Source organism: Scyliorhinus torazame, chromosome 3 (assembly GCF_047496885.1).
Source record: "Scyliorhinus torazame isolate Kashiwa2021f chromosome 3, sScyTor2.1, whole genome shotgun sequence".
Classification (NCBI taxonomy): domain Eukaryota; kingdom Metazoa; phylum Chordata; class Chondrichthyes; order Carcharhiniformes; family Scyliorhinidae; genus Scyliorhinus; species Scyliorhinus torazame.
The window spans coordinates 157,319,732-157,341,286 of NC_092709.1; the positions used below are offsets into that span (position 1 = coordinate 157,319,732).

Sequence of the window (21,555 nt, forward strand, 5' to 3'; positions counted from 1 at the left end):
TGAATATTAGTGTATATTTACTGTGAATATTAGAGTATAAGCTAAATTTTGTAACTCGTTCTATCCTTACAAATATGTATATACCTGTAAAGGTATAGTTGGGGTGAAGTAGTGTATTATAATTCATCTTGTTTAATAAGTGTTTTATTCTTTTGTTAAAAGTTCATCAGCCGACTCTTGTGAATCTGTTCAGTAGTCACCTTCCACAGCTCTAACAAAAAATAAAAGTTAGGATCTATCAAGCTGGGTTCCACCCTGGGATCTGACTTGCCCAATAGCAACATCAGCTGGAATTATAACATTAGGAATTCAAATGGAATGCTGCCAGTTATTTTAAAGGGAATTGATTATAAAAGTAGGAAGTTGTTGCTACACTTGTGCAGGGCCTTAATTAGGCTGCATCTGGAGTACTGTGTAAAATGCAAATGTTGCCAGAGGACCATATGCTGCTCTCCCCTTTGAGAGCTGACTGGTGGTGATTGAAACTGAGGGTCACCACACCTCAGGCGAGGGGACAGGCTAAGAATTCGGGGCCTTCATGAAAAACCTCACTTGGAATGGGAATTGAACTGACACTGTTGGCGTTGCTCCGCATCACAAACGAGCTGTCCAGCCAACTGAGCTAAACAGTGTACAATTTTGGGCTCCTTTAGAAAGTGTTAAGAATTGGGGAAAATTAAGATTAAAAATAAAACTGGGATAAACTATAAAATAAAATGGCAGATTGGTATTTTGATATCTGAATTAACATCCCAGGGAAGAAAGCAAGTGTTTACCTACGTAACTAGGGTAAAATAATGGGGTGTAGAAGAGGTGACTTCTTTTTAAAAACATTTTTTATAAGCATTATTGTCACAAGTAGGCTTACATTAGCACTGCAATTAAGTTACTGTGAAAAGCCCCTAGTCGCCACACTCCAGCGCCTTTTCGGGTACACAGAGGGAGAATTCAGAATGTCCAAATTACCTAACAGCACGTCTTTCGGGGCTTGTGGGAAGAAACCAGAGCACCCGGAGGAAACCCACGCAGACAAGGGGAGAACATGCAAATTCCGCACAGACAGTGACCCAAGCCGGGAATCGAACCTGGGACCCTGGCGCTGTGAAGCAACAGTGCTAACCACTGTGCTATTGTTGCAGCCTCCTGTACAGCACCTTGTCAAAAGCCTCTGGAAATCCAAATAGATCACGTCCACTGGCTTTCCTTTGTCCAACTTGCTCGATACCTCCTCAAAGAATTCTAACAGATTTGTCAGGCGTGACCTCCCCTTGATGAAGCCGTACTGACTCGGCCTTTATTTACCACGCACTTCCCACTTCCAAGTACTCTGCAATCTCATCTTTAATAATGAACTCCAAAATCTTACCAAGGACCGAAGTCAGGCTAACCAGCCTATAATTTCCCGTTTTCTGCTTCTTCCCTTCTTAAATAAGGGTGTACAATTAGCCATTTTCCAGTCCTCTGGGATTCTCCCTGACTCCATTGATTCCTGAAAGATCAGCACCAATGCTTCTACAATCTCCTCAGCTATCTCCTTCAGAGTCCTTGGGTGTAGTCCTCCGGTCAATTTATCAATGTGCAGAGAATATTTTTTCATTTGTACAAAATAGAATGGGGAAAGATAGAAAAGTTTTAAGAGATACAAGAGTGAATCAATCCCTAATGTTGTGGGATAAAGAAAATTGTTGTTGTTCATAAGGGACATTGAAGGAAGAGGTTCTGATTAGCAGTATTCATAGAGAGACTAAAAAATTCTTCTGGTGAAAATAAACTTGGTTAGTTTAAGACGAGAGAAGTGATTGTAGGAGTTTAAAATCATTGCCCATTGCATGGATTTAATACATTCTAGGGAATGATACATCTGGATCACAGATAATAGTGATACCTACTGTGATTGAACAGCTAGTTGCAAATTAAGCTGTACAAAAATTGCAAATGGATCATCCTGGGCAGATGAACAAGTTGAGACAAGACGAGGAAATAAGAGCACAGGTTGAGAAAAAAAGAGATAAGGTTATCTGAACCATCTTTAGTGAGCTGAATGAAGAGGAAAGAGGCGTAGGGAAAGAAACAAACGTGTTTAGCTCAAAGAGATTAATAGAATTACAGCAGGGCAATTCCATATTACATCAAATTTAATCAAATAGCACACTCGGACTTGGAGCTCAGCATATTCCTGAATGAATTCCGTTTTAACACTGGCGGGCCAGCCACATCACGCTTTTACGTCGGCTTCTTAGCGCCTTGGGCCTTTCGTGAGATTTTATGCTTCCGTCAACAAATCCGCCTGAAAAAACTGGAGCAGAAAATTCCAGCCTCTGTCGACACTTTCAAAATCATCCAGAATTTTAAAAATCTCAGGTAACCCCGCCCCCCACACTCCCTTTTCAAGAGATAGAGACGCAGCCTGTTCACCTTTCCCAAATTGACATGTCACAATTCTGGTATTATCCCTATAAAGTATTTTTACATGCTAACACCTCCATACTCTTCTTATAATATGGCAGCCAGAATTATACACAGCATTTTAAGTGTGATCTGACCCTCCTTTGATAATCATTTTATTAATTATGTTTATAACACATCTATCGTTATAGATTTTCTTTGCTCCTATTATTTGTTTCCAGTTCTCCCCTATAATTTTATATTCAGCTTGGTTCCCTAGTGAATTATGAACCCCAAATTAATCATATACAACTTGTAATTATACTGCACCCTTACACTAATAAAACAACGTAGGACACGGAGTCACACAAGGTCAGATGACCAAAAGCTTGCTCAAAGTGATAGGTTTTAAGAAGTGTTTTATAGGAGGTAAGGGAGGTAGATGGGTAGCGAGGCACAAGGAGGGAATTCCATAGGTTAGGGACGAGGCACGCAGTCATGGAGAGAATGTGCAAGTCCACACAGATATTACCCCGGGGCTGGGATTGAACCCGGCTCCTCGCCGTCGTGAGGCAGCAGTGCTAACCACTGTGCTGGCCTAGGATAGGCGTCACTCCTGCGTGGAAGGAGAGATCAGCGGCCACGTGTGGACAATGACTGAGATTGACCTATAATGTTGGAGCCTGGCTCGTAAATCACCAATTGTCTTTTCTCTCTATTCCAGCCACCAGCGAGAAAAAGCAGAGGAAAACCTCCAAGGCAGTGCCTCAGCATCAGCCCCCAGAGTATCTCAAATGAGGATGTCAAGAGAGATGTTGGAAATGCAGACAGGCAGGGGAACATCAGGCAGCGTTGTTCAAGGCCATCACCAGGCTGGAACGAAGGATAGAAAAGTCCATCCACGCTCCATCTGATTTTGTTGCTCTGGTACACGAGCACAATGAAGTCTCATGGAAAGGATGGCAGCCACCGTCAAAATCCAGGTTCAGCAGTTTCTGCTGGATTTGTGCTCAGACCTGCACACCACCACTGCAGCCTTAGGTGTGTTCCAGCAGTGGCTAGATGAGAGGGGATTGGACATCTTGATCTCCCGGCAGGTGCCTCATTTGAAACCCGTGGGAAGAGTAGCACCAGTCAGGTACCCAAGGGGGCAGCCAAAGGTGACTTGAGCTCCAAATCCCCTCCTTCCTCTAACTCCGTTAACTCCAGATCAGGCTAAAGAGGATGTATACTTGTCCAGAAGAGGAGATCCTCACATAACAGCGTATAGCAGTCAGCATCCACCTTTGCTGCCGGTCAGGATTGCACCTGGACATAGCATTAGGCTTAAAAAACTTAATGCACAATGCTGGCACAGGTGTTCATTCATCTGTAAGTATATTCTGCATTTATCTATCTCCAAGTCTCAGGTATTCGATGTATAAGCTGTATCAGTGAACAAAGGCACTTCATATGAAAATAAGGTAGGATAACACACATGACCTTTGGATCTGACATAATTTGGCCTCATGAGAATTATTCATCAAGATTAGTAATTGTCCGATGCTGTAACACTGAAGTCTGTAGTTTGAGCATGTAACAAGTATTTATCATGCCCAACGTTAGAATCTTTTCTCCCAAGTTTACTTTGCAATGGCATTTATTTTAGGAGAGTTTTTTGGGAAACGTAGTATGTATCGTTGAGTACCATAGGCTTGTATGCCTCCCATCTCTGTATTGAAGTCTGGACGTTATTCATTTCTTTGTTCCTACTCTCCCTGTGCATGATGCTTGAATGATTGAAGTAGGTTTGATGAAGCAACGTCCGCTAAAGGGGAATGAGTATAATGATGTCAGACGTGAGTGTTCATTCTGATGGTGCCATCTACTTACCTGTGAGGACATTACTTTGCTCCTGAACGCCTGCCTGACAGAGCTTTGCGGAATCCTTCAATAAAAGCACAGTACATAAATGAATATGGAATTCATTGCATGAGTCTACATTCATTGACTTGGGGCAGATGGAAAGGATTTGACCTTTGTGAGATGGAAAATGTAGAGGACTGTAATGCTGTAAGAGATGTTTCAGCACATCTCCCGAGTGCTCAGCAGGATCTATGAAGGGTAGAAATTGTCATTCACTGCTGTGTCGATAATGACTGGCCATATCTCACCCAAATGCAGAGACAATGCAGGAAGTAGACTTAGCATGATCATGAGTGTTTGTAAATAATCAAACTCTAGTCCTGTCTCGCCACTCACTGTAAATGCAAATATAACTTGCAGCTTTGGGTTCCTACAGTAGTTCACTGCCTCCTGATGTCTGAAGGCAGCTTGAGGTCTCTACATTTTTCATGCATGAGAGCTGGCCATTGGAGAGATGGTGCTGTCTGGATGTTGCTCCCTTTTGAGACGGCCAAATGCTAAACATTGATTAATGTCTTTCCTGTTAGTGCTGCCTTGCTAAGCTGCAGTCAAACAGGAATGAGTTCATCATCTATGCAATGGTGTTTCAGCAGCTTGGAAGGATACCACACCCCTTGTTGATGCCACGGCTGAAGGACTGCACTATCCAAAGATCTCAGAGGACAGGGGTTCGTATCCCACTATGACAGGTGTTGAAATTTGAATTCAATCAACAAAACTGGAATTAAAATTCTTTAACGTCAATAGCCATAAAAACGCTTATGGTTCACTAATGTCCTTTAGGGAAGGAAAACTGCTTCCCTCACCTGGTCTGGCATACATGTGACTCCAACCCACAGCAATGTGGTTGACTCTTAACTGTCCTCTGAAGTGGGCCAGGAAGAAACTAATTTGACTCAATCCAAGTGCAATTAGGGACGGGCAACAAATACGCACACATCCTATGAATGAATAAAAACTATACTATGTAGTTTTTAATGGTGGAGTACTCATCACATTCTAAAGCGGCCACATGTTCCCTAAGCTAACTGCCTTCCAAGGATGACTCCATCATTAGGAATGAAGGTGACTTATGCTGCTTCCATGATCATTGAAAGATTGATGATTATGTTCATGCTGCCAATGAAGGGTTTGTTGTGTCCCCTGCATCGAAGCCTGTAGAGAATTTTGATCATGAAAACTTGTCTTCACCTTATTCCTCTTGAAATCTATGCAGTTGTCTGCTGTGGCGTGCCTAGACAATGGCATCCTCATGTGGCTCGTCAGGATATTCACTGCCTTCTAAGTCTTCCTTGTCAGAGGAAATGTCTAGTTCCTCAATGTCTCCTCTATGGCAATACACCCCCTCACACACACATTCTTTGCAGTACTAGGTTGTGCAGTGTACAATGAACAAAATGAAGATGTGGGACATTCTCTGCAGCAAGCATTGGAGAGCTCCGCCTAACCAATCCAAACATTGGAAACACATTTTTAAGAGGCCAACAGCTTATTCTATCAAGGTCCTTGTGTTGAATGTGTAGCATTGTATGTCTCGTCAAATGCAATATGTGGAAGACGAAATGCTGTAATTAGCCACGACTTCTGGGGGTACCCCTAATCTCACAGAAATCAACCCTTTAAGTGCCAAACTCCCTCAAATATCTCTGGTACCTGGGAGTGACTCAAAATATATGAGTCACGTGTGCTCCCTGGGTACCTAGCACAAACATGATGGATCTGCTTTGTGATCAGAAATTAGTTGGACATGGAGAGTGAAATACTTTTCTACTAATGAATCTCTCAGGCTGCTGCCAGGGAGCTCTCGAGGCCACAAGTTGATGATGTCTGCACTTGCAGGAAGACAGAGATTGCAGCGAATCCACAGCTCTGGAAGCTTGCCTTGTTTCATCCAGCGGAACTGCACATAATGTTGAGCTTTACTGAAAAGGGCATCAGTCACTTCCCTTATGCATTTGTGTGTCACCAATTGAGAGATTCCACAAAGGTCTCCAGTGGAGCTGGAAGGACCAGCTGGCAAATAAATTATGGTAAGAAGTCTTACAACACCAGGTTAAAGTCCAACAGGTTTGTTTCAAATCACCAGCTTTCGGAACTCAGCTCCTTCCTCAGTTGAATGAAGAGGTGGGTTCCAGAAACACATATATAGACAAAGTCAAAGATGCAAGACAATACTTTGAATAAGAGTCTTTGCAGGTACTTAAGTCTTTACAGGTCCAGACGGAGCAACTGGAGAGAGGGATAATCAGAGGTTAAAGAGGTGTGAATTATCTCAAGCCAGGACAGTTGGTAGGATTTCACAAGCAGAGGCCAGATGGTAGGGCGTGAATGTAATGTGACATGAATCCAAGGTTCCGGTTGATGCCGTACTCATGTATGCAGAACTTGGCTACAAATTTCTGCTCGCACGCAGAACTTGGCTACACGTTTCTGCTCGCCGATTCTGCGTGGTTGCGCGTCCTGAACGTGTTCAAAAATTGCTGTGAAATCCTCCCACCCACCCAGAGACCCTGCCCCGATCAAATTCTCCAGAAACGGCACGACGTCCGCCGACTGGCGCCCAAAACGGCGCAAATCAGACAGGCATCGTGCCGCCCCAAAGGTGCGGAATGCTCCGCATCTTTGGGGGCCGAGCCCCAACATTGAGGGGCTAGGCCGGCGCCGAACGAATTTCCACCCCACCAGCTGGCGGAAAAGGCCTTTGGTGCCCCGCCAGCTGGCGCGGAAATGACATCTCCGGGTGGCGCATGCGCAGAAGCGTCAGCGACCGCTGACTGCATTCCCGCGCATGCACAGTGGAGGGAGTCTCTTCCGCCTCCGCCATGGTGGAGACCGTGGCGGAGGCGGAAGGGAAAGAGTGCCCCCACGGCACAGGCCCGCCCGCGGATCGGTGGGTCCCGATCGCGGGCCAGGCCACCGTGGGGGCACCCCCCCGGGGCCAGATCGTCCTGTGCCCCCCCCAGGACCCCGGAGCCCGCCAGCGCCCCCTTGTCCTGCCAGTAAGGTAGGTGGTTTAATTTACGCCGGCGGGACAGGCATTTTAGCGGCGGGACTTCAGCCCATCCGGGCCGGAGAATCGAGCAGGGGAGCCCGCCAACCGGCGCAATACCCGCCCCCGCTGAATCTCCAGTGCCGGAGATTTCGGCAACCGGCGGGGGCAGGATTCATGCCAGCCCCGGCGATTCACCGACCCGGCGGGGGGGGGGGGGGGGGGGTCGGAGAATCTTGCCCCTGATATCTCATAGCAATGCTCTTAAAAAAAAGGCAAAATTATAGAATCATTGAATTTACAGTGCAGGAGGAGGCCTTTCGACCCATCGAGTCTGCACCGGCCCTTGGAAAGAGCACTCCACCCTATCCCCGTAACCCCACCCAACCTTTTTAGACCCGAAGGGCAATTTATCATGACCAATCCACCTAACCTGCACATCTTTGAACTGTGGGAGGAAACCAGAGCACCCGGAGGAAACCCACGCAGACACAGGGAGAATGTGAGATTCCGCACAGTGACCCAAGCCGGAAGCGAAGTGGGGACCCTGGAGCTATGAAGCAACTGTGCTAACCACTGTGCTCCCGTGCTGCCCACAAATCAGCATCTACTGACCTCCAAGTCACGAATGAAGTGAAGTTCGGCAGGTGTGCGACATTTATATACTGTTCTGAAATGTGCAATTCGATCTGCTGGCAGCACACTTAATTTAGAGGGTGAACATACTTCTAGCGAGTTGACTTTTTAAATGCGCATGCATAAGATGCAAATAGGGTTCCTGACATAGGTCAGCGGGAAATTTAACCATCAAAATGGAGAACACAAAATTCCAAGCTAATTTCCCGCTGGCGGAAAACTGGCTTTTTCCATCATGCCCCCTTCCGCCACGATTCCCACCACTGCAGGAACAGAAAATTCTGCCCCTATATCTTTAGAATTGCAATGATTTTGACTTTTGGACTCCTTTCCATAATCATGGAACAGGGGCTAGTTTGTACTCAAACCAGTTTTATTTGCCAATCTTTGATCCCAATCAATCGCAGGTAGATGCCTTTACAAATCACTGAAATTAGCCCTCAGCAAGTTCAGTATTTTCATATAAATTTTCATAGTCTGTTTTTCTGAAACTAATGGTATTGTGATCACTGTTCCCCAAATGCCATTGAAACACCTATCACTTGATATCCTAGAACTAGATCTAGCATTGCTTCCTTGCTGATTGGTCTGGAAACATATTGAAAGTTGCATTATATACATGTCAGGGATTCTCCCCTTTGCCTTTACGCTATCTATTGTAGGATAATTTAAGTCCTTCACTGGCACCACTACAAAATGTATTTTATCGGTCTTCAATTTCCTTGCAAATTTGTTCCTCCAACTCTTTTCCACTATTTGGTGACCTATAGTACACACCAGCAGTGTAATGGTTCCTCTATTATTTGGTAGAGTCAAACCTTACAGTTCATCATTCCTTTTTAGTGATCTAGAGAATCCATGATCAATACTGCTGCCAACTCCCTCCCTTTTTCTCCTTCCCCAACTATCCTGGATACCTTGCAGACAGGAATATTAAGTACCCATTCCTTCCCTTCCTTGAATCATATTGGTTATCGTCACTGCACTGTGAGTGCTGCTTTGGCTGCAATGAAGTTGGGTGAAAACAGGGAGTTAGGTGGAACTGGGAGAAGATGAAACTGACAGCTGAGGCTACAAGAGAGAGAACTGAATAAGTTTCCAGGGAGCAGTCGGAGAGAGGAGTTCCAGACACCGCAGTGGAGAGAACAGCTGACTGGTAATTAAACAGATTGCAACTGGGAAGGTAAGGAAGTACTGTCGCTCTCACTGAAATGGACAGTTCCAGCTGGGGAAAAAAAAACACAGGACAGCACAGGAAGGCTGCGATTTGATTGGCTGAAAGGAAAGCTGCGCTAAATTAGAAACCCCATTTTATTACAGTTTATAAATTGTTTTCAGAGGTAATAAGGAGAGATTTTAAAAGAAAAGTTTAGAAAATAAAAAATTTGGGTTTTAAACCCAAATTAAAGACTAATTAAATAAAATTAAGATGCAGTCAGGTGATGTGTTGTTTCTGCATGATGTGGGAGTTGGTGGACCCTACTGTGGTTCACAGTGACCACATCTATATTAAGTGTAGGTCGATTGAGGAACTCCGGCTCAGAGTTGATGAGCAGGAGTCTGAGCTTCTGACGCTGCAACAAATCCGGGAGGGGGAAGAGATACCTGGATACTGCTCCAGGAGGCAGTCCAAACCCTTAGAATAACCAACTTAAATTTGGTCAATGGTCAGTGACAGGAGTGTACTACTGCGAGTGAGACAGGTAGTCGGATCCATAAGGTAGAGACTTTTTCTCTTTTCTTTAAATTAGTTTTTTAGGCGGGATCAGGAAGTCGACCCGCGGACGTCTGGGAAGACCCTCACCAATAAATTCTGGTGGAGAGGAAACCCGAGACACTACACGTGTAGTGTCTCCCACCCGCCCTCCTCCTCTAACCTAATAATAAAACCCATTGGTCTGAGGTAAGTACCATATTTTTATTATATTATTATTATTTTTTATAAAAATTTAATTTAGTTGTTAGCCAGATCTTGGTAGAAAGTTAGAGGAATGGCAGGGAAGGGAGTACAATGTTCCTCCTGCAGGATGTTTGAGGTGAGGGATGCAGTTAGTGTCCCTGCTGATTTTACCTGCAGGAAGTGCTGCCATCTCCAGCTCCTCCAAGACCGAGTTAGGGAACTGGAGCTGGAGTTGGAAGAACTTCGGATCATTCGGGAGGCAGAAGGGGTCATAGATAGCAGCTTCAGGGAATTAGTTACACCAAAGATTGGAGATAGGTGGGTAACTGTAAGAGGGACTGGGAAAAAACAGTCAGTGCAGGGATCCCCTGCGGTCGTTCCCCTGAGAAACAAGTATACCGCTTTGGATACTTGTGGGGGGGACGACTTACCAGGGGTAAGCCATGGGGTACGGGCCTCTGGCACGGAGTCTGTCCCTGTTGCTCAGAAGGGAAGGGGGGAGAGGAGCAGAGCATTAGTAATTGGGGACTCTATAGTCAGGGGCACAGATAGGAGATTTTGTGGGAGCGTGAGAGACTCACGTTTGGTATGTTGCCTCCCAGGTGCAAGGGTACGTGATGTCTCGGATCGTGTTTTCCGGGTCCTTAGGGGGAGGGGGAGCAGCCCCAAGTCGTGGTCCACATTGGCACCAACGACATAGGTAGGAAAGGGGACAAGGATGTCAGGCAGGCTTTCAGGGAGCTAGGATGGAAGCTCAGAACTAGAACAAACAGAGTTGTTATCTCTGGGTTGTTGCCCGTGCCACGTGATAGTGAGATGAGGAATAGGGAGAGAGAGCATTTAAACACGTGGCTACAGGGATGGTGCAGGCGGGAGGGTTTCAGTTTTTTGGATAACTGGGGCTCTTTCTGGGGAAGGTGGGACCTCTACAGACAGGATGGTCTACATCTGAACCTGAGGGGCACAAATATCCTGGGGGGGAGATTTGTTAGTGCTCTTTGGGGGGGTTTAAACTAATGCAGCAGGGGCATGGGAACCTGGATTGTAGTTTTAGGGTAAGGGAGAATGAGAGTATAGAGGTCAGGAGCACAGATTTGACGTCGCAGGAGGGGGCCAGCGTTCAGGTAGGTGGTTTGAAGTGTGTCTACTTCAATGCCAGGAGTATACGAAACAAGGTAGGGGAACTGGCAGCGTGGGTTGGTACCTGGGACTTCGATGTTGTGGCCATTTCGGAGACATGGATAGAGCAGGGACAGGAATGGATGTTGCAGGTTCCGGGGTTTAGGTGTTTTAGTAAGCTCAGAGGAGGAGGCAAAAGAGGGGGAGGTGTGGCGCTGCTAGTCAAGAGCAGTATTACGGTGGCGGAGAGGATGCTAGATGGGGACTCTTCTTCCGAGGTAGTATTGGCTGAAGTTAGAAACAGGAAAGGAGAGGTCACCCTGTTGGGAGTTTTTTTATAGGCCTCCTAATAGTTCTAGGGATGTAGAGGAAAGGATGGCGAAGATGATTCTGGATATGAGCGAAAGTAACAGGGTAGTTATTATGGGAGACTTTAACTTTCCAAATATTGACTGGAAAAGATATAGTTCGAGTACAATAGATGGGTCGTTTTTTGTACAGTGTGTGCAGGAGGGTTTCCTGAAACAATATGTTGACAGGCCAACAAGAGGCGAGGCCACGTTGGATTTGGTTTTGGGTAATGAACCAGGCCAGGTGTTGGATTTGGAGGTCGGAGAGCACTTTGGGGACAGTGACCACAATTCGGTGACGTTTACGTTAATGATGGAAAGGGATAAGTATACACCGCAGGGCAAGAGTTATAGCTGGGGGAAGGGCAATTATGATGCCATTAGACGTGACTTGGGGGGGATAAGGTGGAGAAGTAGGCTGCAAGTGTTGGGCACACTGGATAAGTGGGGCTTGTTCAAGGATCAGCTACTGCGTGTTCTTGATAAGTATGTACCGGTCAGACAGGGAGGAAGGCGTCGAGCGAGGGAACCGTGGTTTACCAGGGAAGTGGAATCTCTTGTTAAGAGGAAGAAGGAGGCCTATGTGAAGATGAAGTGTGAAGTTTCGGTTGGGGCGATGGATAGTTACAAGGTAGCGAGGAAGGATCTAAAGAGAGAGCTAAGACGAGCAAGGAGGGGACATGAGAAGTATTTGGCAGGAAGGATCAAGGAAAACCCAAAAGCTTTCTATAGGTATGTCAGGAATAAGCGAATGACTAGGGAAAGAGTAGGACCAGTCAAGGACAGGGATGGGAAATTGTGTGTGGAGTCTGAAGAGATAGGCGAGATACTAAATGAATATTTTTCGTCAGTATTCACTCAGGAAAAAGATAATGTTGTGGAGGAGAATGCTGAGCCCCAGGCTAATAGAATAGATGGCATTGAGGTACGTAGGGAAGAGGTGTTGGCAATTCTGGACAGGCTGAAAATAGATAAGTCCCCGGGACCTGATGGGATTTATCCTAGGATTCTATGGGAGGCCAGGGAAGAGATTGCTGGACCTTTGGCTTTGATTTTTATGTCACCATTGGCTACAGGAATAGTGCCAGAGGACTGGAGGACAGCAAATGTGGTCCCTTTGTTCAAAAAGGGGAGCAGAGACAACCCCGGCAACTATAGACCGGTGAGCCTCACGTCTGTAGTGGGTAAAGTCTTGGAGGGGATTATAAGGGACAAGATTTATAATCATCTAGATAGGAATGATATGATCAGGGATAGTCAGCATGGCTTTGTGAAGGGTAGGTCATGCCTCACAAACCTTATTGAGTTCTTTGAGAAGGTGACTGAACAGGTAGACGAGGGTAGAGCAGTTGATGTGGTGTATATGGATTTCAGCAAAGCGTTTGATAAGGTTCCCCACGGTAGGCTATTGAAAAAAATACGGAGGCTGGGGATTAAGGGTGATTTAGAGATGTGGATCAGAAATTGGCTAGCTGAAAGAAGACAGAGGGCGGTGGTTGATGGGAAATGTTCAGAATGGAGTACAGTCACAAGTGGAGTACCACAAGGATCTGTTCTGGGGCCGTTGCTGTTTGTCATTTTTATCAATGACCTAGAGGAAGGCACAGAAGGGTGGGTGAGTAAATTTGCAGATGATACTAAAGTCGGTGGTGTTGTCGATAGTGTGGAAGGATGTAGCAGGTTACAGAGGGATATAGATAAGCTGCAGAGCTGGGCTGAGAGGTGGCAAATGGAGTTTAATGTAGAGAAGTGTGAGGTGATTCACTTTGGAAGGAATAACAGGAATGCGGAATATTTGGCTAATGGTAAAGTTCTTGAAAGTGTGGCTGAGCAGAGGGATCTAGGTGTCCATGTACATAGATCCCTGAAAGTTGCCACCCAGGTTGATAGGGTTGTGAAGAAGGCCTATGGAGTGTTGGCCTTTATTGGTAGAGGGATTGAGTTCCGGAGTCGGGAGGTCATGTTGCAGCTGTACAGAACTCTGGTACGGCCGCATTTGGAGTATTGCGTACAGTTCTGGTCACCGCATTATAGGAAGGACGTGGAGGCTTTGGAGCGGGTGCAGAGGAGATTTACCAGGATGTTGCCTGGTATGGAGGGAAAATCTTATGAGGAAAGGCTGACGGACTTGAGGTTGTTTTCGTTGGAGAGAAGAAGGTTAAGAGGAGACTTAATAGAGGCATACAAAATGATCAGGGGGTTGGATAGGGTGGACAGTGAGAGCCTTCTCCCGCGGATGGATATGGCTGGCACGAGGGGACATAACTTTAAACTGAGGGGTAATAGATATAGGACAGAGGTCAGAGGTAGGTTCTTTACGCAAAGAGTAGTGAGGCCGTGGAATGCCCTACCTGCTACAGTAGTGAACTCGCCAACATTGAGGGCATTTAAAAGTTTATTGGATAAACATATGGATGATAATGGCATAGTGTAGGTTAGATGGCTTTTGTTTCGGTGCAACATCGTGGGCCGAAGGGCCTGTACTGCGCTGTATTGTTCTATGTTCTATGTAAGGTTGCAGGAGCATCAGCATTTATTCCTGTCCAACAGATTTGAGATTCTTGCCCCATGTGTGAACGGGAATGGAGACTGCAGGGAGAATGAGCAAACTGACCACAGCACTGTGGTACAGGGATCCATTCAAGTGGCGGGAGAGAAAAGAAATGTAGTCATTTTCGGGGATAGTATAGTTAGGGGCTGTGGTAGTATGCATTAGGGGTCATGTGGGACTGTGAAGCCGTGATGTCATTGGCTGACAGATCCCGGGTCCTGGTTGGCTGTTGACCTCTAGCTCCGCCCTGAAGGCGAAGTATAAGAACCAGGAGTTCTCCCCTGCAGGCCAGTCTGTTACTGAACTGCGGGGAACAAGTCACGCTTAATAAAGCCTCATCGACTTCACCTCTATTCGTCTCTCGGGAGTCTTTGTGCGCTACAATTTATTAAGCGTGCTTAAAGGACTATGGAGCTCAGGATCATCCCGGAATGCCTGAGGATCAGCCCCCACGCAGTGAACTCAGCAGCAGTTTTTAAACACTGGCAGACTAGTTTCGAAGCATACCTCCGAACGGCCCCCGGCCGGGTCACAGAAGACCAGAAACTACAGGTCCAGCACTCGAGGGTAAGCCCGGAAATTTTCCCTCTCATCGAAGACGCAGAGGATTTCCAGACGGCGTTCGCAGCACTAAGGAGCATCTATGTTCGCCCAGTGAACCAGATCTACACACGCTACCAACTCGCAATGAGACGGCAAAGTCCCGCAGAACCGCTGGACGAATTCTACGCCGCGCTGCTAATTTTGGGACGGGCCTGCAGCTGCCCGCCGGTAAACGCGATTGAACACACGGACATGTTGATGCGCGATGCTTTTGTGGCAGGTATGAACTCTCCCCAAATCCGCCAAAGACTTTTGGAAAAGAGTCGCTGGGACTCTCAGAGGCACGGGCCCTTGCAGCCTCCCTGGATGTAGCTACGCGAAACGCCCGCGCGTACGGCCCCGACCGCGCGGCAGCCCCGTGGGCTCAGTGGACCCCCGTCGCAACAAACCCCCCCCCCCACCCCACAGCCTTGCGCGGTTCAGACTCCAAGTCGTCCCGGGGGGGCCCGCTGCTATTTCTGCGGCCAGGCGAAACACCCCCCGGCACGCTGCCCGGCCCGCAGAGCGATTTGCAAGAGCTGCGGGAAAAAGGGCCATTTCGCGGCTGTGTGCCGGTCCCGGGAGGTCGCCGCTGTCCCATGAGAAGAAGCAGTCCTGCGCGTTTCTAACGCTCCCCAACCCCCCCAGCGCCCTATGTACGACCCGCAGGCGCAGCAATTTTGGGTCCCTGCCACCGCTGTCCCCGGTGAACAAGGAGTCCTGCGCGTTTCAAACGCTCCCCAACCCACCCAGCGCCCCATGTGCGACCCGCAGGCGCCGCCATTTTGGGTCCCGGCCACCACGAGGGGAGGAGGGGCGCCGCCATCTTGGGACCCCCCAGCCCTGTGCGACGCATGGGGGCGGCCATTTTGTCCACCCCCGCCGCCATCTTGTGACCCCCCAGTCATGTGCGATGCATGGGGGTGGCCATTTTGTTCATCCCCGCCGCCATCTTGGACGGCAGCAATGGACCCCAGCATCGACGCCTCAACGGGGTTCGAGGAAGACGCTGAAGCACTACGACCACATCTGGCCTCAATGACGCTGGACCAAGCACGGCCCCGGACGCTCCAGACGACGACAACAACGGTGCTGATCAACGGGCACGAGACACCATGCCTGGTGTTTTTTGACCATCCGTCCCAGTGCGCAAAAGATTTCCCTAGCTGCAGGATCCCACTCTGTACAGATCAAAGGCTACTGCATAGTGACCCTAACGGTGCAAGGGAGGGAGTTTAAAAACTACAGGCTCTACGTCCTTCCCCAACTCTGCGCGCCCACATTACTGGGATTAGACTTCCAGTGCAACCTGCAGAGCCTAACTTTCAAATTCGGCGGCCCAATACCCCCACCCACTATCTGCGGCCTCGCAACCCTCAAGGTGGGAGCCCTCATCCTTGTTTGCAAACCTCACCCCGGATTGCAAACCCGTCGCCACTAGGAGCAGACGGTACAGCGCCCAGGACCGGACATTCATTCGGTCCGAAGTCCAGCGGCTACTGAAGGAAGGCATAATCCAGGCCAGCAATAGTCCCTGGAGAGCACAGGTGGTAGTAATAAAGACAGGGGAGAAGCAAAGGATGGTCATAGACTATAGCCAGACCATCAACAGGTACACACAGCTAGATGCGTACCCTCTCCCCCGCATATCCGACATGGTCAATCGGATTGCCCAATATAAGGCCTTCTCCACCGTGGACCTCAAGTCCGCCTACCAGCAGCTCCCCATCCGCCCAAGTGACCGCAAGTACACAGCCTTCGAGGCAGACGGGCGATTATACCACTTCCTAAGGGTCCCATTTGGCGTCACAAACGGGGTCTCGGTCTTCCAATGAGAGATGGACCGAATGGTTGATCAACACGGGTTGCAGGCCACGGTCCCGTATCTCGACAATGTAACCATCTGCGGCCACGATCAGCAGGACCACGACGCCAACCTCCAAAAATTCCTCCAGACCGCTAAAGCCTTGAACCTCACATACAACGAGGACAAGTGCGTTTTTAGCACAAACCGGCTAGCCATTTTGGGATATGTAGTGCGCAATGGGATAATAGGCCCCGACCCCGAACGTATGCGCCCCCTCATGGAATTTCCCCTCCCTCACTGCTCAAAAGCCCTAAAACGCTGCCTGGGGTTCTTTTCATATTACGCCCAGTGGGTCCCCCAGTACGCAGACAAGGCCCGCCCCCTAATACAGACCACGACCTTCCCTCTGTCGACAGAGGCTTGCCAGGCCTTCAGCCGCATCAAAGCGGATATCGCAAAGGCCACGATGCGCGCCATCGACGAGTCCCTCCCCTTCCAGGTCGAGAGCGACGCCTCCGATGTAGCTCTAGCGGCCACCCTTAACCAAGCGGGCAGACCCGTGGCCTTCTTCTCCCGAACCCTCCACGCCTCAGAAATCCGCCACTCATCAGTGGAAAAGGAAGCCCAAGCCATAGTGGAAGCTGTGCGACATTGGAGGCATTACCTGGCCGGCAGGAGATTCACTCTCCTCACTGACCAACGGTCGGTAGCTTTCATGTTCGATAATGCACAGTGGGGCAAAATTAAAAATGACAAGATCTTAAGGTGGAGGATCGAGCTCTCCACCTTCAACTACGAGATCTTGTACCGTCCCGGAAAGCTGAACGAGCCGTCCGATGCCCTATCCCGCGGCACATGTGCCAACACACAAATAGACCGTCTCCAAGCCCTCCACGAAGACCTCTGCCACCCGGGGGTCACTCGGTTCTACCATTTTATAAAGTCCCGCAACCTCCCCTACTCTGTGGAGGAGGTCCGTACAGTCACCAGGAACTGCCACATCTGCGCAGAGTGCAAACCGCACTTTTTCAGGCCAGATAGAGCGCACCTGATCAAGGCTTCCCGTCCCTTTGAACGCCTCAGTCTGGATTTCAAAGGGCCCCTCCCCTCCACCGACCGCAACACATACTTCCTGAACGTGGTGGACGAGTACTCCCATTTCCCCTTCGCCATCCCCTGCTCTGACATGACAGCGGCCAGTCATTAAAGCCCTTAACACCATATTCACACTGTTCGGTTGCCCCGCATACATCCATAGCGACAGGGGGTCCTCCTTCATGAGTGACGAGCTGCGCCAGTTCCTGCTCAGCAAGGGTATAGCCTCGAGCAGGACGACCAGCTACAACCCCCGGGGGAACGGGCAAGTAGAGAGGGAGAACAGCACGGTCTGGAAGACCGTCCTACTGGCCCTACGGTCCAGGGATCTCCCAGTTTCACGGTGGCAGGAGGTCCTCCCGGATGCCCTCCACTCCATCCGGTCGCTACTGTGTACCACTACTAACCAAACGCCTCATGAGCGCCTCCTTGTCTTCCGCAGGAAGTCCTCCTCTGGAACGTCGCTGCCGACCTGGCTGGCGGCCCCAGGACCCATCTTGCTCCGGAAACATGTGCGGGCGCACAAGTCGGACCCGTTGGTCGAGAGGGTTCACCTCCTCCACGCGAACCCGCAGTACGCCTACGTGGAGTACCCCGACGGCCGACAGGACACGGTCTCCCTGCGAGATCTGGCGCCCGCCGGCAACACGCACACCCCCCCGACACCTATCACCCCCTCCCTGCCACCGGCGCACCCCGCGACAGCCCCCTTCCCAGGAGGATCAGTCCTCCTCCCAGGTCCGACCAGAAGTGAAGCTGAAGCAGAAACCGTAAAGCTCCCGGAGGCGACAACACTGGAACAAGCACCACCACCACCAGGGCTGAGGCGATTGACAAGGACGACCAGACCGCCCGACTGACTTGTGGCATCGGTGTAACACTAGAATGTTGTGGACTTTAACGAGAATTTCTTTCCCTTTTTACCTCTTACGAATACTGTAAATAGTCCAAAACAAAAAATACCCTGTACATACTGTGATGACATGCAAAAGTTTTTCCTCCCAGGACCAGCCTTGTAAACCTCTACCACCATGCGAAGCACCACCCCGCCGGGTTCATTTTTAACAAGGGGTGAATGTGGTAGTATGCATTAGGGGTCATGTGGGACTGTGAAGCCGTGATGTCATTGGCTGACAGATCCCGGGTCCTGGTTGGCTGTTGACCTCTAGCTCCGCCCTGAAGGCGGAGTATAAGAACCAGGAGTTCTCCCCCGCAGGCCAGTCTGTTACTGAACTGCGGGGAACAAGTCACGCTTAATAAAGCCTCATCGACTTCACCTCTATTCGTCTCTCGGGAGTCTTTGTGCGCTACAGGGGCATTGTCACTGTTCTGTGACCAGGATCGAGAATTCTGAAGGTTGTGTTGCCTACCTGATGCTCGGGTTCAGGATGTCTCATCTGGGCTGCAGAGGAACTTGGGAGTGGGAGGGTAAAGATCCAGTTGTCATGGTCCACATTGATACCAACGACATAGGTAGAACAAGGATAGAGGTGCTGCTAAACGGGGTGAACATTTAGGAACAAAATTAAGCAGAAACAAAAAGGTTTTGAGCCACGAGCGAATTGGCGCAGGGTCAATAAGGAAGTAAACACCTGGCTATAAGATTGGTGGTAGTAGTAGTAGTAATAATAATAATAATAGCTTATTGTCACAAGTAGGCTTCAATGAAGTTACTGTGAAAAGCCCCTAGTCATAACATCAGGACATTTGGAAAGCCAAAGCGCTACCCATCAGAGTGAGCATGGTTTTATGAAGGGCAAATCAGGTTTGCTCGAGTTCTTCGAAGATTTTTAAAAATTTACGGAATGTGAGCATCGCTGGTTAGGCCAGCATTTATTGCCCATTCCTTGTTGCTCTTCAGGTGATGACTTCTAGAACCGCTGCAGTCCTTTAGGTGTAGGTACAGCTATTATGCTGTTAGGGAAGGAGTTCCAGGATTTTTCCCCAGCGACAGCGAAGGAACAGCGATATATTTCCATGTCAGGGTGGTGAGTGACTTGGAGAACCTCCAGATGGTGGGGCTCGCAGATATCTGCTTTCTTGTCCTTCTAGGTGGTAGTGGTCCTGGGTTTCGAAAGTACTGTCTAAGGAACCGTGGCGAGCTACTGCAGTGCATCTTGGAGATGGTACACACGACTGCCACGGTTCGCCGGTGGTGGACGATTTGAATGATTGTGGGAGGAGGAGCAGTCAAGCGGGCTGCTTTGTCCTGGATGGTATCAAGCTTCTTGGGTGTTGTTGGAGCTGTACTCATCCAGGCAAGTGGAGAGTATTCCATTACACTCCTGACTTGTGCCTTGCAGATGATGGACATGCTTTAGGGGGTCAGGAGGGGGGTTACTCGCCGTAGGATTTCTAGCCTTTGACCTGCCCTGGTAGCCACAGTATTAATATGGCTATTCCAGTTCAGTTTCTGACCAATGGTAATCCCCAGGATGTTGATTGTGGGGGATTCAGCGATGTTAATGCCTTTGAATGTCAAGGAGCAATGGTTAGATCCTCTCTTGTAGGAGATGGTCATTGCCTGGCACTTCTGTGGCGCGAATGTAACTTGTCACCCCAAGCCTGGATATTGTCCAGGTCTTGCTGCATTTGGACATGGACTGCTTCATTATCGGAGTAGTCGCGAATGGTGCTGAACACTCTGCAGTCATCTGCAAACATCCCCACTTCTGACATTATGAGGGAAGGCACGTCATTGATGAAGCAGCTGAAGAGGATTGGGCCTGGAACTCCTGCAGTGGTGTCCTGGAGCTGAGTAGATTGACCTCTAACCACCACAACCATCTTCCTTTGTGCCAGGTATGACTCCAACCAGCAGAAAGTTTTCCCCGATTCCCACTGACCGCAGTTTAGCTAGGGCTCATTGATGCCATACTCGGTCAAATGCTGCCTTGATGTCAAGGGCAGTCACTCTCACCTCACTTCTGGCATTCAGCTCTTTTATCCATGTTTGAACCAAGGCTGTAATGAGGTAAGGAGCTGAGTGACTCTAGTGGAACCCAAATTGAGTGTCCATGATCAGGTTATTGCCAAGTAAGTGGCGCTTGATAGTACAGTTAATGACTCCTTCCAAGACTTTGCTGATGATGGAGAGTAGACTGCTTGGGTGGTAATTGGCTGGATTGGATTTGTCCTGTTTCTTGTGTTCAATTTTCCACATTGCCAGGTAGATGTCAGTGTTGCAGCTGTACTGGAACAGCTTGGCTAGGTGTGCGGCGAGTTCTGGAGCACAAGTCTTCAGTACCATTGCCGGAATATTATCAGGACCCATAGCCTTTGCATTATCCAGTGCCTTCAGCCGTTTCTTGATATCATGTGAAGTGAATCGTATTGTCTGAAGACTGACATCTGTGATGATTGGGACCTCTGGAGGAGACCGAGATGGATTATCTACTTGGCCCCTCTGGCTGAAGATTGTTGCGAATGCCTCAGCCGTGTCTTCTGGGCTCCTCCATCATTGAGGAGATTTGCAGAGCCTTCTCCTCTAGTGAGTTGTTTAATAGTCCACCACCATTCATGGCTGGATGTGGCAGGACTGCAGAGCTCAAGTCTGGATGCAATGGTTGTGGAATCGCTTAGCTCTGTCTATTACTTGCTGCTTATGCTGTTTGGCACACAAGTAGTCCTGTGTTGTAGCTTCTCCTGGTTGACACCTCATTTTTCTGTATGCCTGATTTTGCTCCTGGCATGCTCGCCTGTACTCTTCATTGAACCAGGGTTGATCCCCTGGCTTGATGGTAGTAATGGTAGAGTGGGGGATATGCCAGGCCATGAGATTGCAGATTGTGGTTGAACACAATTCTGCTGCTGTTGATGGCCCACAATGCCTCATGGATGCCCAGTATCGAGTTGCTCGATCTGTTCGAAGTCTATCCCATTTAGCACGGTGGTAGTGCCACACGACACGATGGAGGGTATCCTCAATGTGAAGACGGGACTTTGTCTCCACAAGGACTCTGCATTAGTAAGAACACACCTGGAGTATTGTGCACAGTTTTGGTCCCCTTATTTGAGGAAAGATGTAGTGGCATTGGAGGCAGTGCAGAGGAGGTTCACTAGATTGATTCCAGAGATGAAGGGGTTTGTCGTACGAGGCGAGATTGAACAGTTTAGGTCTATACTCTCTAGCATTTAGAAGAATGAAGGGAGATCAAATCGAGGTATACAAGATACTAAAAGGTATGGATAAAGTAGACGTGGAGCAGATGCATTCTCTTGTGGGGCATTCTAAAA

General features: G+C 48.7%; 1 protein-coding gene across 6 annotated transcripts in view; it reads right to left on the minus strand.

Annotated features, from left to right (window-relative positions):
* lcorl (ligand dependent nuclear receptor corepressor-like) overlaps positions 1–21,555 on the minus strand; it is a 199,342-nt gene that overhangs the window by 12,704 nt on the left and 165,083 nt on the right. For 5 of the 6 annotated variants that reach the window (XM_072496466.1, XM_072496467.1, XM_072496463.1 and 2 more), the window contains one exon: positions 4,258–4,312. The exons of the other annotated variant lie outside the window; for it this stretch is intronic. In XM_072496466.1, coding sequence (XP_072352567.1) covers positions 4,269–4,312 — 44 coding nt within the window. In that variant the 3' untranslated portion in view covers positions 4,258–4,268. The remainder of the gene's footprint in view (positions 1–4,257; positions 4,313–21,555) is intronic. 6 annotated transcript variants of the gene reach the window in all.